This window comes from Xenopus laevis, chromosome 7S (genome assembly GCF_017654675.1).
Source record: "Xenopus laevis strain J_2021 chromosome 7S, Xenopus_laevis_v10.1, whole genome shotgun sequence".
Taxonomy (NCBI): domain Eukaryota; kingdom Metazoa; phylum Chordata; class Amphibia; order Anura; family Pipidae; genus Xenopus; species Xenopus laevis.
Genome location: NC_054384.1, coordinates 68,855,481 through 68,868,393, shown reverse-complemented (window position 1 = coordinate 68,868,393; position 12,913 = coordinate 68,855,481). Strand labels below are relative to the sequence as shown.

Below are 12,913 nucleotides of genomic sequence, written 5' to 3'. Positions count from 1 at the left end.
TCAACAGGTTCAACAGGTTTAAGCTGGAGTATTTTCAGATTTGGATTTTTTGCTGCTTTGGGGCATAATACAGTTTAATACAGAGTTTTTTTCACCAGAGAAACTTGACCTTTAATAAATAGATCCTTTAATAAATAGATCCTAGATGATTGCTTTTACCTATTAGCAGGCAAAGCCAATTGCGGACTGGTTGCCATAAGTAACAAGACTGGAACACGTGCCCTTGTTATAAGAAAAGGTCTTTAGAGCAAATAAGTCTTTAATATGAGTCCAGTCTGATTTATTAATGATGTATTTATTTACATGGATTACATGAATAATAAGCTCCCTTCCATCTTATTGAGCAGTTGTCTCAGGATCACCTTGCAACCATCTACTGTATGTCTCAATATATGTTTTAGATAAGTTCACTTAATATCTCTACTGATGCATGGCAGTAGATATCTAAGTCACACTGGTGGCAGTTCCATGGATACATATATGTACAGTATATATGTTAATGTATATATATATATGTTAATCTGTCAAACAGGCACTTTCAAAAGCAGACCCTTCCAATTTATAAGCAGCGTTTTACCAGAATTATTTGTCAGAGGACCCAGCTTTTCAGCATTAGTACCCTCAATATGTAGAATGTATCTTGGGAACACAAAAGGCAGCTGCAAGCAAAGGATGGCATTTTGACCACATTATGGGGGTTATTTATCAATAGGCCAAATTTATCTCAATATTTTTTGCTACAAATTCTGATCAAATCCACTCCGGGTTTTTATTTTTATTTATTATTACATTTCCCTGAAAATTTGCTTTGCAGGAAAACAATCAGATTTTCATGATTGTTTTCTGATTTTTCGATCCGTTTTTCACGATTTTCTCAATTTTCACCCGAAAACTCCGAAAACTTCAGGGTATTGCACGAAACCCAGCACACATCAGAAAATCATTGGGACTTCTCCAATTGACTTACATGCAACCTCGACAAGTCTGAGATGCCGGATTTTCAGATTCTGATTTTTCCATCCTCAGGGTTTAATAAATTCTGAAAAATTTGTGATATTTTAAAAGTCAAATTTTATTTAAAAAAATAACAAATTTTATTTTATTTGGTAAATAACCACCCAAATCTCATTGAAGGAACTACATTGATCAAAGTGGGTGCCATTATCCTTAGGGAAGCTGGAGAAAATGGTTTAGAAATAATTAGACATTTGCTTTTTAACACACATATATCATGCCCTAACTTTTTTTAAAATAAAGGTTTCTACTGAAAGTTTTAATTCATATGTTCAAAATCATTTAATTAAGTGCATGCATTTTGTGTTTTATTTAATGAGTACATAATACAGTGATACAATCATGCAGAATACAGTATTTTTACTTTTTCGACTTTAAAATTGAATAGTCTAGCCAGTATTTTATAATACCAGAGGTGTTCTTAAATATTCCCTTATTATTCATATTGATTCTGAGTTACAACACTATTTAACTGTGATAGGAACATGTTTATTTTAGTACAATAATGAATGACACTTTATTTCATTAGACTGTATCACATTAAACAAATGTACCCACTCTACTTTGTCAATACCATTTAGGACAAAATCTGCTATAATACACCAAGTTATGTTATGTATCCGCAGGCATAACTTATATTTGCTTAATAATCCACTTCTCATTTTGTTCCAGCTATTGATTTTGTTGCTGGCTAAGGACTGTAGTTTAATGCATGTTGGAAATTGGTCTTGCCGGTCTATGGATTTTTGTTATTCACAGCTGTAAACCTTTCATATGGCACTGAATTACAGAAGTCTTTATTGAAATGTATATAAATAATTAAAAGAAACTCTATTGTGTTTTTAAAATACCAGGTAAAATTGTGAAATATGTTGCCCCATTGAGATAAATGGCAATTTTTATAATATTAGCTATTGTAAGGTTCATGAGAAGCAAGTGCATATATTCATATGTGGAAATGACAATTAGCTGAATTTAAATGCTAAATTAGTTTTTCTTTTGCCTTGTTATGTAAATCTGAATTATTGTTTAAGGCTTCTATCATGAATTGTATAGTGGATATTTATTGTGTATTGTCGCTCCCTGTGCCCTGTTAACTAACAGCAACCCAGATTATATGCGAAGATGTGTATATCATGGGATTTTAAAGGAGAAGGAAAGGCTAACATTAAGGGGCAGATTTATCAAGAGTCAAAGTGAATTTGAGGGAATTTTCGAAGTAAAAAAATTTGAAATTCGAAGTAATTTTTTGGATACTTCGACCATCGAATAGGATACCACGACTTTGAATTTACTTTGAATTTAGGCAGATTTATCAAAGGTCGAATTTCGAAATGAAATATACTTCGAAATTCGACCATCGAATGGCTATACTTCGACTTTGAATATCGAAGTCAAAGTTTTCTTTACCGAATTTGACCGTTTTGCGGTCAAAGTAAAATCTTCAACCTAGCGATTAAATCGTTCGAATTGAACGATTCGAACGATTTCAGCAATCGATCGAATGATTTTACTTCGACTAATGCATTAGAAGGTCCCCATAGGCTAACATAGCACTTCGGGAGGTTTAATTTGGCGAACTATTGAAGTGGACATTTTTTTAAAGAGACAGTACTTAGATTATCGAATATTCGAATATTCAAACTATTTTACTTTGAATCGAATTCGAAGTAAATTCAAAGTCGTAGTATCCTATTCGATGGTTAAATTATCCAAAAAATTACTTCGAATTTTGAATTTTTTAACTTCGAAAATTCCCTCGATTCACTTTGATCCTTGATAAATTTGCCCCTAAGAAAGCTTTCTCAGAAAGGCCTATATAAATACATCAGTAATCCCTCAAAGTAGTGCTTCTCTGAATCCTCTGTTAAAAGAAACTCAGCATTTCTTTCCCTCTATTGTGTACACATGGGCTTCTGTATCAGACTTCCTGTTTTCAGCATAAACCACCAGGGCTAGGGCTTGAGCATGCTCAGTTTGCTTCTCTCTCCCTATCCCCTTCCCTTTTCCCCCTCCTTCCTACCCTCCCTGCTGTAATCGGAGCCCAAAGCTATGAGTGACCAGGAAGAGCCTCAGGCAGGAAGTGAAGTCACAAGAAGTTAAAATGGCAGCTGCTATTCTACACAAACAGAGAAAACTTTTAGAGCTGTTTACTCAGGAATGTACAACATTCTGCAGAATAAATATAGTGTTATGGCTTGCACTATTGTGGCTAATCTATTGGCAATAAACTGCTTCAGTAGCTTTCCTTCTCCTTTAAATTGCACAGATTTTAACTGCTGAAGGGCTGTGGTGGTCTCAGGCTGCTACAGAGGTCCAAAACATAAGATGTATCATATCCTAATTTTTTGTAAAGTTCTAGTTCACATTAAATACATTCTGTCTATATAGTCAAGATCAATCCATATCTATCCCTACATATTCATTTTAACTACCATACTGCATTAGCACCTGTTGCTTTTGGTGGAGTTTTTTTAATCGTAATATCCTTTCCATCATGTAGTAATCCCAAATAAATTTTGTGAGCTAATTGTGTTTATTTTCAGATCTTTAGTTCTGTACTTAAGTAGATGGGCTCTTTCTCTAACATACTTTGCTCTTGTATTTTGTTAAATATATTAATGTATATGAGCATTATGCTCTTTGTTGCCTTTTTCTTCCAAAAGCTATCCACATTAAAGTAATTTAGTCTCTGTAGTGAGGTCTTATTATGAATGATTATCATGTATCCGTCTTTGTAAGTAATACGTCTCTCTGTAAAATCAAGGTTTCAGCTGTCTTTCTCTCTCCCTTTGCTGCTGTGTCTTTAAATCCTCTGAAATATTGAATTATCTTTTATCTTTTATCACAAATGTCTAGAGACATAAAAATGTATTTTGATTTTTCTTTATTTACGCGGCCAAACCTTGTTACTATTTCTTATTTATATATCACAGAAAAAACCCAGAGACTCTTCAGTGGTTTACAGAGTTGTATAATTTCATAACTTGTTCCCAACTCAAGAAAGTTTTGTAATTTGTAATACTGAGTTGTGAACAGAGTCCAACAAAATCCAGATGAAAAAAATGTAAATGAAATGAAATACGTTTGCAAAGTAATGAATACTCTTTCTTTGTTTATAACAGATTCCTAAAGGATATGTAAACCAGGAGATAAAGCTGGGAGGCATTGGCCCTAGTTATATAATTAGCAAACAGAAAGTAAGTGTTGCATTTCATTCTGATTTGGATTTGAAACATGGCATAGCCCGTTTTAGATTTTATTTCTGACGTATAATTATGCAAGTATGGCTGATTGGTAGTCTGTGCCAAATGAACTAAATGGCATAACAATTTATCCACCGGTTCTTTACCTTGCTCACACATTTGTTCCATTTCTTCTTGTAACTAACAAAATATGTATGTATTTATACACTACTGTCATTTGATTTTAATAATTCTCCCCTAGGATAAGCTACATAACCCTTTTTACTGATGATGTGCTTCATACAGTGCATCAGTGCGACTCTGAATTTTTGTGAAAAAACTTTAATTTTTGCTGAAAAAAATGTTATGCCCTGAAGCTGCAAAAAGTTTGAAACTGAAAAAACGCCATCTAAAACTTGTCAAATTCATGTAAAAGTCAATGGCAACCTTCACGAATTTTGGGGTGTTTGACATCGGTTTTCGCTCGAAAACTTGATAAATTACAGTTCTTTGAGTGGCAATTCGATAAAGACATACGATTCAAATTGAAACGCTAATTTTTCAAGTTTTTTTGGAAAACTCGAAAAGTTTTAGTTTTCTTTTAATCCGATTTTTTTACCTGATATATTAGTAAATAAGCAAAATTTGTGGATGGGAGTTAGGTAGAGTTTGCTTCTGGTAAAATATGAGAAAAAATTGAATTTTAGTAAATAACCCCCAGAATGTAATGCATATTCTCATAGTTTTTAGCTCTTTTTTACATAAAATCAAAGATCTGAACAGAACCTATTGTCTATCAAACTGCAATCCTTTAGTTGTACCATGTAGTACACTTGACAGGGAATCTTGTTGTTAAATAACCACAGTTGATCTGTTCTCATAACTAAGACCTTCCTTACTCCATTCTAATAAGAGTTTTCAAAATTTAGATTTAGTACGGTCAAAAAACACTAAGGGGCCTATTCATCAAGCTTGAGTGAAGGATTCGAAGTAAAAAAACTTCGAATTTCAAAGTGTTTTTTGGGCTACTTCGACCATCGAATGGGCTAGTTCGACTACGACTTCGAATCGAAGGATTCGAACTAAAAATCGTTCGACTATTCGACCATTCGATAGTTGAAGTACTGTCTCTTTAAAAAAAACTTCGACCCCCTAGTTTGGCAGATAAAAGCTACCGAAGTCAATGTTAGCCTATGGGGAAGGTCCCCATAGGCTTGCCTAAGTTTTTTGGATCGAAGGATATTCCTTCGATCGCTGGATTCAAATCCTTCGAATCGTTAGATTCGAAGGATTTAATCGTTCGATCGAAGGAATAATCCTTCGATCGTACGATTGCAGAATTTGCGCTAAATCCTTCGACTTCGATATTCGAAGTCGAAGGATTTCAATTCCTAGTCGAATATCGAGGGATAATTAACCCTCGATATTCGACCCTTGATGAATCGGCCCCTAAATGTAAACCCTCAAATGTAAAATTTGGCATCTAAAAGCTGGTAAATTCAAAGGAAAGTTTTGCAATTTTTCAAATTTTTTTGAGAGTTGGTAGACGCACTGAAAATGATGAGTACAATATAAATTTGTTGCATCCTGGGGTTTTTACGTTTTTTTATATTTGAGTTCTTTCATTAATAAACACACATTCAAATTTAGTAAGTTTATTTGAATTTAAAAAATTCTAAAATTCTAAATAAAGTTTAATAAATAAGACTCCCAGTCACCATTCTTTAGACTTTATTTTGATTGCTGTATTGTATACACTGCGAAAAAGAACTGGGTTGGCACAATACATCTTTTTCTGTTTATATACCTACTGTACATATTTAGAGGGGGGATGGTTTTTGTATTAAGTGATCAGTTGCTTATTTTTTGTTTCTTGACAACTTTTACATTTCTTTCCTGTGTTTTTGCTCTAAGGTATTAAAGTTATTTTTCTGAAATTTAGAGCCATTGTTGTTGACAGTGTTTCTTTGTAACATAGTAACATAGTAAGTAAGTTTGAAAAAAGACACACGTCCATCAAGTTCAACTTTTTTTTTTTTTTTAAATCTGCCTAACTGCCAGTTGATCCAGAGGAAGGCAAAAAAAAAAACCCATCTGAAGCCTCACCAATTTGCCTCAGAGGGGGAAAAAATTCCTTCCTGACTCCAAAATGGCAATCAGACTAGTCCCTGGCTCAACTTGTACTATGAGCTATCTCCCATAGCCCTGTATTCCCTCACTTGCTAAAAAGCAATCCAACCCCTTCTTAAAGCTATCTAATGTATCAGCCTGTACAACTGATTAAGGGAGAGAATTCCACAACTTCACAGCTCTCACTGTAAAAAACCCCTTCCGAATATTTAGGCAGAACCTCTTTTCTTCTAATCGGAATGGGTAACCTTGTGTCAGCTGGAAAGACCTACTGGTAAATAAAGCATTAGAGAGATTATTATATGATCCCCTTATATATTTATACATAGTTATCATATCACCCCTTAAGCGCCTCTTCTCCAGTGTGAACATCCCCAATTTGGCCAGTCTTTCCTCATAGCTAAGATTTTCCATACCTTTCACAAGCTTAGTTGCCCTTCTCTGTACCCTCTCTAATACAATAATGTCCTGTTTGAGTGATGGAGAGCAAAACTGAATGGCATATTCTAGATGGGGCCTTACAAGTGCTCTATAAAGTGGAAGAATGACCCTCCCTCCCATGACTCTATGCCCCTTTTAATACATCTCATGACCTTATTTGCCCTTGATGCTGCTGACTGGCATTGCTTGCTACAGCCAAGTTCCTTTTCCATAATGGATTTGCCTAGTGCATTAAGGGTATAAGTGGCTTGGATATTTTTACATCCCAGGTGCATGACTTTACATTTATCAACATTGAATCTCATTTGCCACTTAACTGCCCAGATTGCTAGTTTGTCAAGATCATGTTGCAAGGATGCCACATCCTGGATGGAATTAATTGGGCTGGATAGTTTTGTGTCATCTGCAAACACTGATACATTACTTACAACACCCTCCCCTAAGTCATTAATGAACAAGTTAAATAAAAGTGGACCCAATAACGAGCCCTGAGGGACCCCACTAAGAACCTTACTCCAAGTAGAGAATGTCCCATTAGCAACCACCCTCTGTACTCGATCCTGTAGCCAGTTTCCTATCCATGTGCAAACGACTTCATTAAGCCCAACAGACCTTAGTTTAGAAAGCAGTCGTTTGTGGGGCACAGTATCAAACGCTTTGGCAAAATCCAAATAGGTCACATCTACTGCCCCCCCACTGTCCAGCATCTTACTTACCTCATCATAAAAAGCAATCAAATTAGTCTGACATGACCTATCCTTCATAAAGCCATGCTGATTGCTGCTCATAATGCCATTCACTAGGACAACATTTTGAATGTGATCCCTTAACAAGGCTTCAAATAATTTGCCCACCACAGATGTCAATCTTACTGGCCTATAATTGCCAGGTTGAGATCGTAATCCCTTTTTAAATATTGGAATAACATCAGTTTTTCTCCAATCCATAGGCACCATACCAGATGAAAGTGAATCTGAGAAAAATCAGAAATAAGGGCTGGTCTAAAACTGAACCAAGCTCTCTTAGAACCCGGGGGTGTATGCCATCAGGCCCTGGAGCCTTGTTTACATTAATTTTTATTAAAGCTTTATGAATCATATCCTGAGTCAGCCACTGACTAGATTGAGCTGAGCCATTAGTGCAGCTATAAAGTAAGCCTGGGAATTCAGACTCCTCTATTGTATACACCAGTGATCCCCAACCAGTAGCTCGTGAGCAACATGTTGCTCTCCAACCCCTTGGATGTTGCTCCCAGAGGCTTCAAAGCAGGAGCTTATTTTTGAATTCCAGGCTTGGGGGCAAGTTTTGGTTGTATAAAAACCAAGTGTTTTGCCAAACAGAGACTCAATTTAGGTTGACAATCCATAAAGGGGTTCCAAATGGCCAATCACAGCACTTATTTGGCATCCCAAGAACATTTTTCATGCTTGTGTTGCTCCCCAACTCCTTTTACTTCTGAATGTTGCTCACAGGTTCAAAAGGTTGGGGATCCCTGGTATACACTGAAGAAAAGAACTGATTTAACACATTTGCCTTATCTGTATCTGTTACAACCATACTGGTACCATTATTTAATGGAGCAACACTCTCAACCTGCATCTTCTTACTATAAATATATTTAAAAAACTTTTTAGGGTTAGTTTTCACCTCCATCGCAATTAACTCTTTATTTCCTTTCTTTGATTTTATTTTTTTAACAATATGGTGAGTTGCTAAGTTTACAGAGAAATCTATTTTTTCTTCCAGAAAGAACAACTACACAGTCAGAAGGAATATGCAAAAGCTATACAAGAATGCAACAGAAATAAAACTGCTACTGTTCGAAAAGCTCCTGAACTGCAGACAGAGCAAAATGACAGAAATAAGGGAGCATGGCACAAAGTACATTATAAAACACTTTCTATTTATGGTTTTTGAAACATCTTATTGCAGGTGTAATGAAATGTATGTTTAGCAAGATAAGCAAGACCTACAAACATAAGCAAGTTTATAGCTATACCCTGAACACAGGAATGGCCAGATTTCATTATGTACAGTGGTTGGCGATTGGATTCCTTCTGGTCAAACCACAATACTAATACTCCCCACATGAAAAATATTCAGTATTACTACTGGAAATATAGTAATGTAGAGAAAAATTGTTTTGCCACAAATATAGCCCCTTCCTATAAAGTGCAAGCACATTGCAAGTGTTAGAGCCAAATGACATAATGGAATGGGGACATACATTTTTTTCAGATACTGATATGACTAATCATACTAGCTGGCAGCTTTATTCAGAGTTTCAAAATGTTCAGAGTTTGTGCTCTCACTATATAAATAGGTTTTAGCCTGGCTGGCAAAAGATGTACTTCTTTTATGATATGGATTTGTACAACTTTACAACTCAAGTAAGTTTTCATATTGTTTGACACATGCCATAGCTGGGTTCCACGTGTTTGTGTTTACAGAGGAGCTGTGGGTTTTCAATGATTTATTACAGCACAAAAATGTAAAATGTTTGTTGACCCAAACAGTTCTTGATAGAAAACAACAGTTGTGGTCAATGGCTCGTTGCTGTCAAGTGTGCAATTACTGTATTTTGCTTTTCATCTATCTTTCTTTGAACTCCTTTCACTGGATTTGTGGATTCTGCAACTGAATTCAGGATAAAGTTCGGAGAGTGAAGCACAAAGTGCAAAATGTGACATCCTAAACAAGAGACATTGCTTGAAACCAAGATCCCTTTTTTCAGAATGTATACATTGTTTCTTTTTAGAGCATTGACCATTTTAAATACCATAACTTTGTTTTACAGGGTCTGGAATATGCAAAGAATATCCCAAAGCCCCAACCTTTCCCGAAGCCTACTGAGCAGAAGAAAGAAGAAAGATCCACACAGCCAGTAGTTCATGATCAATTCTCCTCCCAAATAAAGTTGCTGGAAGCGCTTCAAATGAGGCATGAACAAGAAAAGGTTGCAGTTGCAGCTTTGAGTGCTCTTCATATCCTTTAGTTGATAATTAGTTAGAAAATAGCCTATGAAATGTTATGGCTTTTGTTCCAATATAACTAAATTGGACACCAATGAAACCAAACGATACAAATCAACACAAAGATTTCATGGGAAGGATGCACTTAGTGGAGAGAAAATACCCCTTCCAAGTCCTTTAACGTTATTCTTTTGAGCTTCTTTCTTTATGAGTAACTCTAAAGAGCATCCTTTCTCTCTGAATGTTTTTTTTATATTGCAAAAGTAAATGCATGCAGAGTTTGCACTCAATAACAAGTCTCCATCATGTTAGCACACCATTCTATGCTGTAGAATAAAGCACCATTAGATTTAGCCAAAAGAGATTTACAATGTTTTATTGAGTTATTATTCTCTGAAATTAAGGCTGTCTAAGACTGCAGAAGCTGCAGGTCAGGAAAAGACATACAGTAGATATAGCTACATTTCAAACCTTAACGGCTCCATGATGGCATTGCATTTGCTATAATGTGTTTATTACAGAAATCTGAATGTTTTCATTCTTGGATTATCCAGTGCAAAAAAAAATATTTACACTTAGCTTTTAGCCTTTTATTCCGGTACCAAACCATGGTTTACTTCTGAACGCACTTACCAGCCGCTTGTATACAATTCAAAGAGTCAGAAAAGCATTAATCAATAGATGCATGCATGAAACTTTACCTAATCGGTAGGGTGTTAGAGTTCAATACTCTTTGCTGAACTCTAACATCTATAGGAGAGTATTGAATATGATACATAAATGTGAACCAATATTTTATGTATTTTGCCATTATTTTTATTATAAACAATCCTTTTGTGATGCTGGACAGTTATCAGAACATTTAGTAAAAGAGCACAATCTTATAACACAAATAGACTTGTTTATTTTCACGGCATTCATTTCTGGCAGAGACATTAACTGTGAGTGTATCAATGTCATCAAAATACCTGCTTTGCCGATTACCTATGAACTGCTGGCTAAGAGAGGGAAAACTCAGAAGACTTTTTAGTTATTCCTTAAATGCAGCTTCCATGAAATTCTTTAAACTCCAGGCCACATGCAAGATTGTTTGAAATGATGTGAGACCAGAATTTCTTCAGCTCCCCTATAGAGCAATAGAGCCTTTCAAAACAAATGTAAGGGTGCACTGAATCCCTTAAAGGGGAAGGAAACCTAGTTGGCGCAAAAACCCTCCCCCCCTCCCGTGTGTTGCCCACCCCCCCTCCTCCCCCCTGGCCTACCCGTCCCGCTGGGCAAATGCCCCTTACTTGTTACTTACCCTTTTGTGCAGGTCCAGTCCAGGGAGTTCACAGAAGACATCTTCTTCCACGCGATCTTCTTCCTGCTTTGACCGGCGCATGCGCAGTAGGAGCATTTCGCTGGTACGATCTACTGCGCATGCTCCAAAAGTACTTTGTGACTTTTGGCGCATGCCCAGTAGATCCGCACTGGCGAAATGCTCCTACTGCGCATGCGCCAAAACGCCGTTCAAAGCAGGAAGAAGATCGCGAGGAAAAAGATGACGTCTGTGAACTCCCTGGACTGGACCTGCGCAGAAGGGTAAGTAACAAGTTAGGGGCATTTGCCCAGCGGGACGGGAAGGCCAGGGGGGAGGAGGGAGGGTGGACAACACACGGGAGAGGGGAGGGTTTTTGCGCCAACTAGGTTTCCTTCCCCTTTAAAGCTGGATTCTTCTATAAAGGTGATACTTTTTTTTTATTAAAGCTGTTGCATTTTTATTTTATTCAAGTTGGAATGCGGAATTTAAGATTTGTGTTCAGTTCAGTATTCAACTAAATCTTTTGTAGGAGAACTGGCATTCAGTTGAATCTAAAAATGTTAGATTCAAACAGAATCATTCCGTGCAACCCTAGTAATAATGTTGCTTTTATTTTCTTTGCATTGTAGTGATATAGTAGTACACAGTATTTTCTTTTTATTTATGTTTTATTTAATTGAGTTTTTCATTAATAAAACATTGTTATTCAGTCATTTTATTTGTGACTCAATATTGTGTAAAGGACACACTGCTGCCTATTAAAAAGTTCTTATCCAACTTATTGAGTCTGAAATCAGGACTGATGGTTTTATGTGGCATATACTACAATATAATTTACTTACATTGTCGTAGTGAATTAAAACATACACTGTGTGAATTAAAAACAATAATAAAACCACAAATTTGTCATAAATTTGGCCATTTCATTTCATCTATGATTTCTTCAATGCCTTCTTTTAGAGTCGCAGAAAATACACAACAAAATACCTACATACCTTGTAGGTATTGAAACTTAAAGGGACAATTCATTATTAAAAAATGTATGTTTTATATCAGTGATCCCTAGGGGCTACAAAAATGGCCAATCACAGCACTTATTTGGCACCCCAAGAACATTTTTCATGCTAGTGTTGCTCCGCAACTCCTTTTACTTCTGAATGTTGCTCACGGGTTCAAAAGGTTGGGGATCCCTGTTTTATATGGTATAGAAACTGCATTCTAAAGCTACAGTAGCTGTACACTGGCCAACATTAGTTAATAGTGTTGAAGCAAAAGACGCAACTCTGTCTGTTTTTTGGCTCATGTGACCTAAGAAGTATAGTTTGTTTGGTTTGTTTGTGTGCACAGTGAATCGTACAATCTCAGGGGGCGGTCCTTATTTTTTTAAATGGCAATTTTCTATTGATGATTACCCAATTGCACATACTACTAGAAAAGTATATTTTTATGAAAATGGTTTATTTACATGAAGCAGGGTTTTACATATGAGCTGTTTTATGCAATATATTTTTATAGAGACTTACATTGTTTGGGGGGTATAGTTTTCCTTTAATAGTGCTGAATTCTGCACTGAAATCCATCTTTCAAAAGAGCAAACAGATTTTTTTTATATTTAATTTTGAAATATGACATGGGGATAGACATGCTTTTAGCTTCCTAGGTACACTCAGCCATGTGCTCTGATAAACTTCAGTCACTCTTTACTGCTGTGCTGCAAGATATCACCCCCTCCCCCCAAGCAACAAACAACAAATAACAGCGCCCTGACTCAAAATAACAACTCCCTGGTAGATATGAGAATAGCACTCAATAGTAAAAGTCCCACTGCAAATCCTCCAGTTACATTGAGTAGGAGAAACAATAGCTTAATT

General features: G+C 36.0%; 1 protein-coding gene across 1 annotated transcript in view; it reads left to right on the top strand.

Moving 5' to 3' along the window:
* LOC108697608 (jhy protein homolog) overlaps positions 1-10,940 on the top strand; it is a 41,965-nt gene extending 31,025 nt beyond the window's left edge. Inside the window, exons 6-8 of the mRNA XM_018227798.2 lie at positions 4,140-4,214; positions 8,517-8,651; positions 9,568-10,940. Of these exons, the coding sequence (XP_018083287.1) occupies positions 4,140-4,214; positions 8,517-8,651; positions 9,568-9,765 (408 nt within the window). The 3' untranslated portion in view covers positions 9,766-10,940. The remainder of the gene's footprint in view (positions 1-4,139; positions 4,215-8,516; positions 8,652-9,567) is intronic.
* Positions 10,941-12,913: the final 1,973 nt, after the last annotated feature.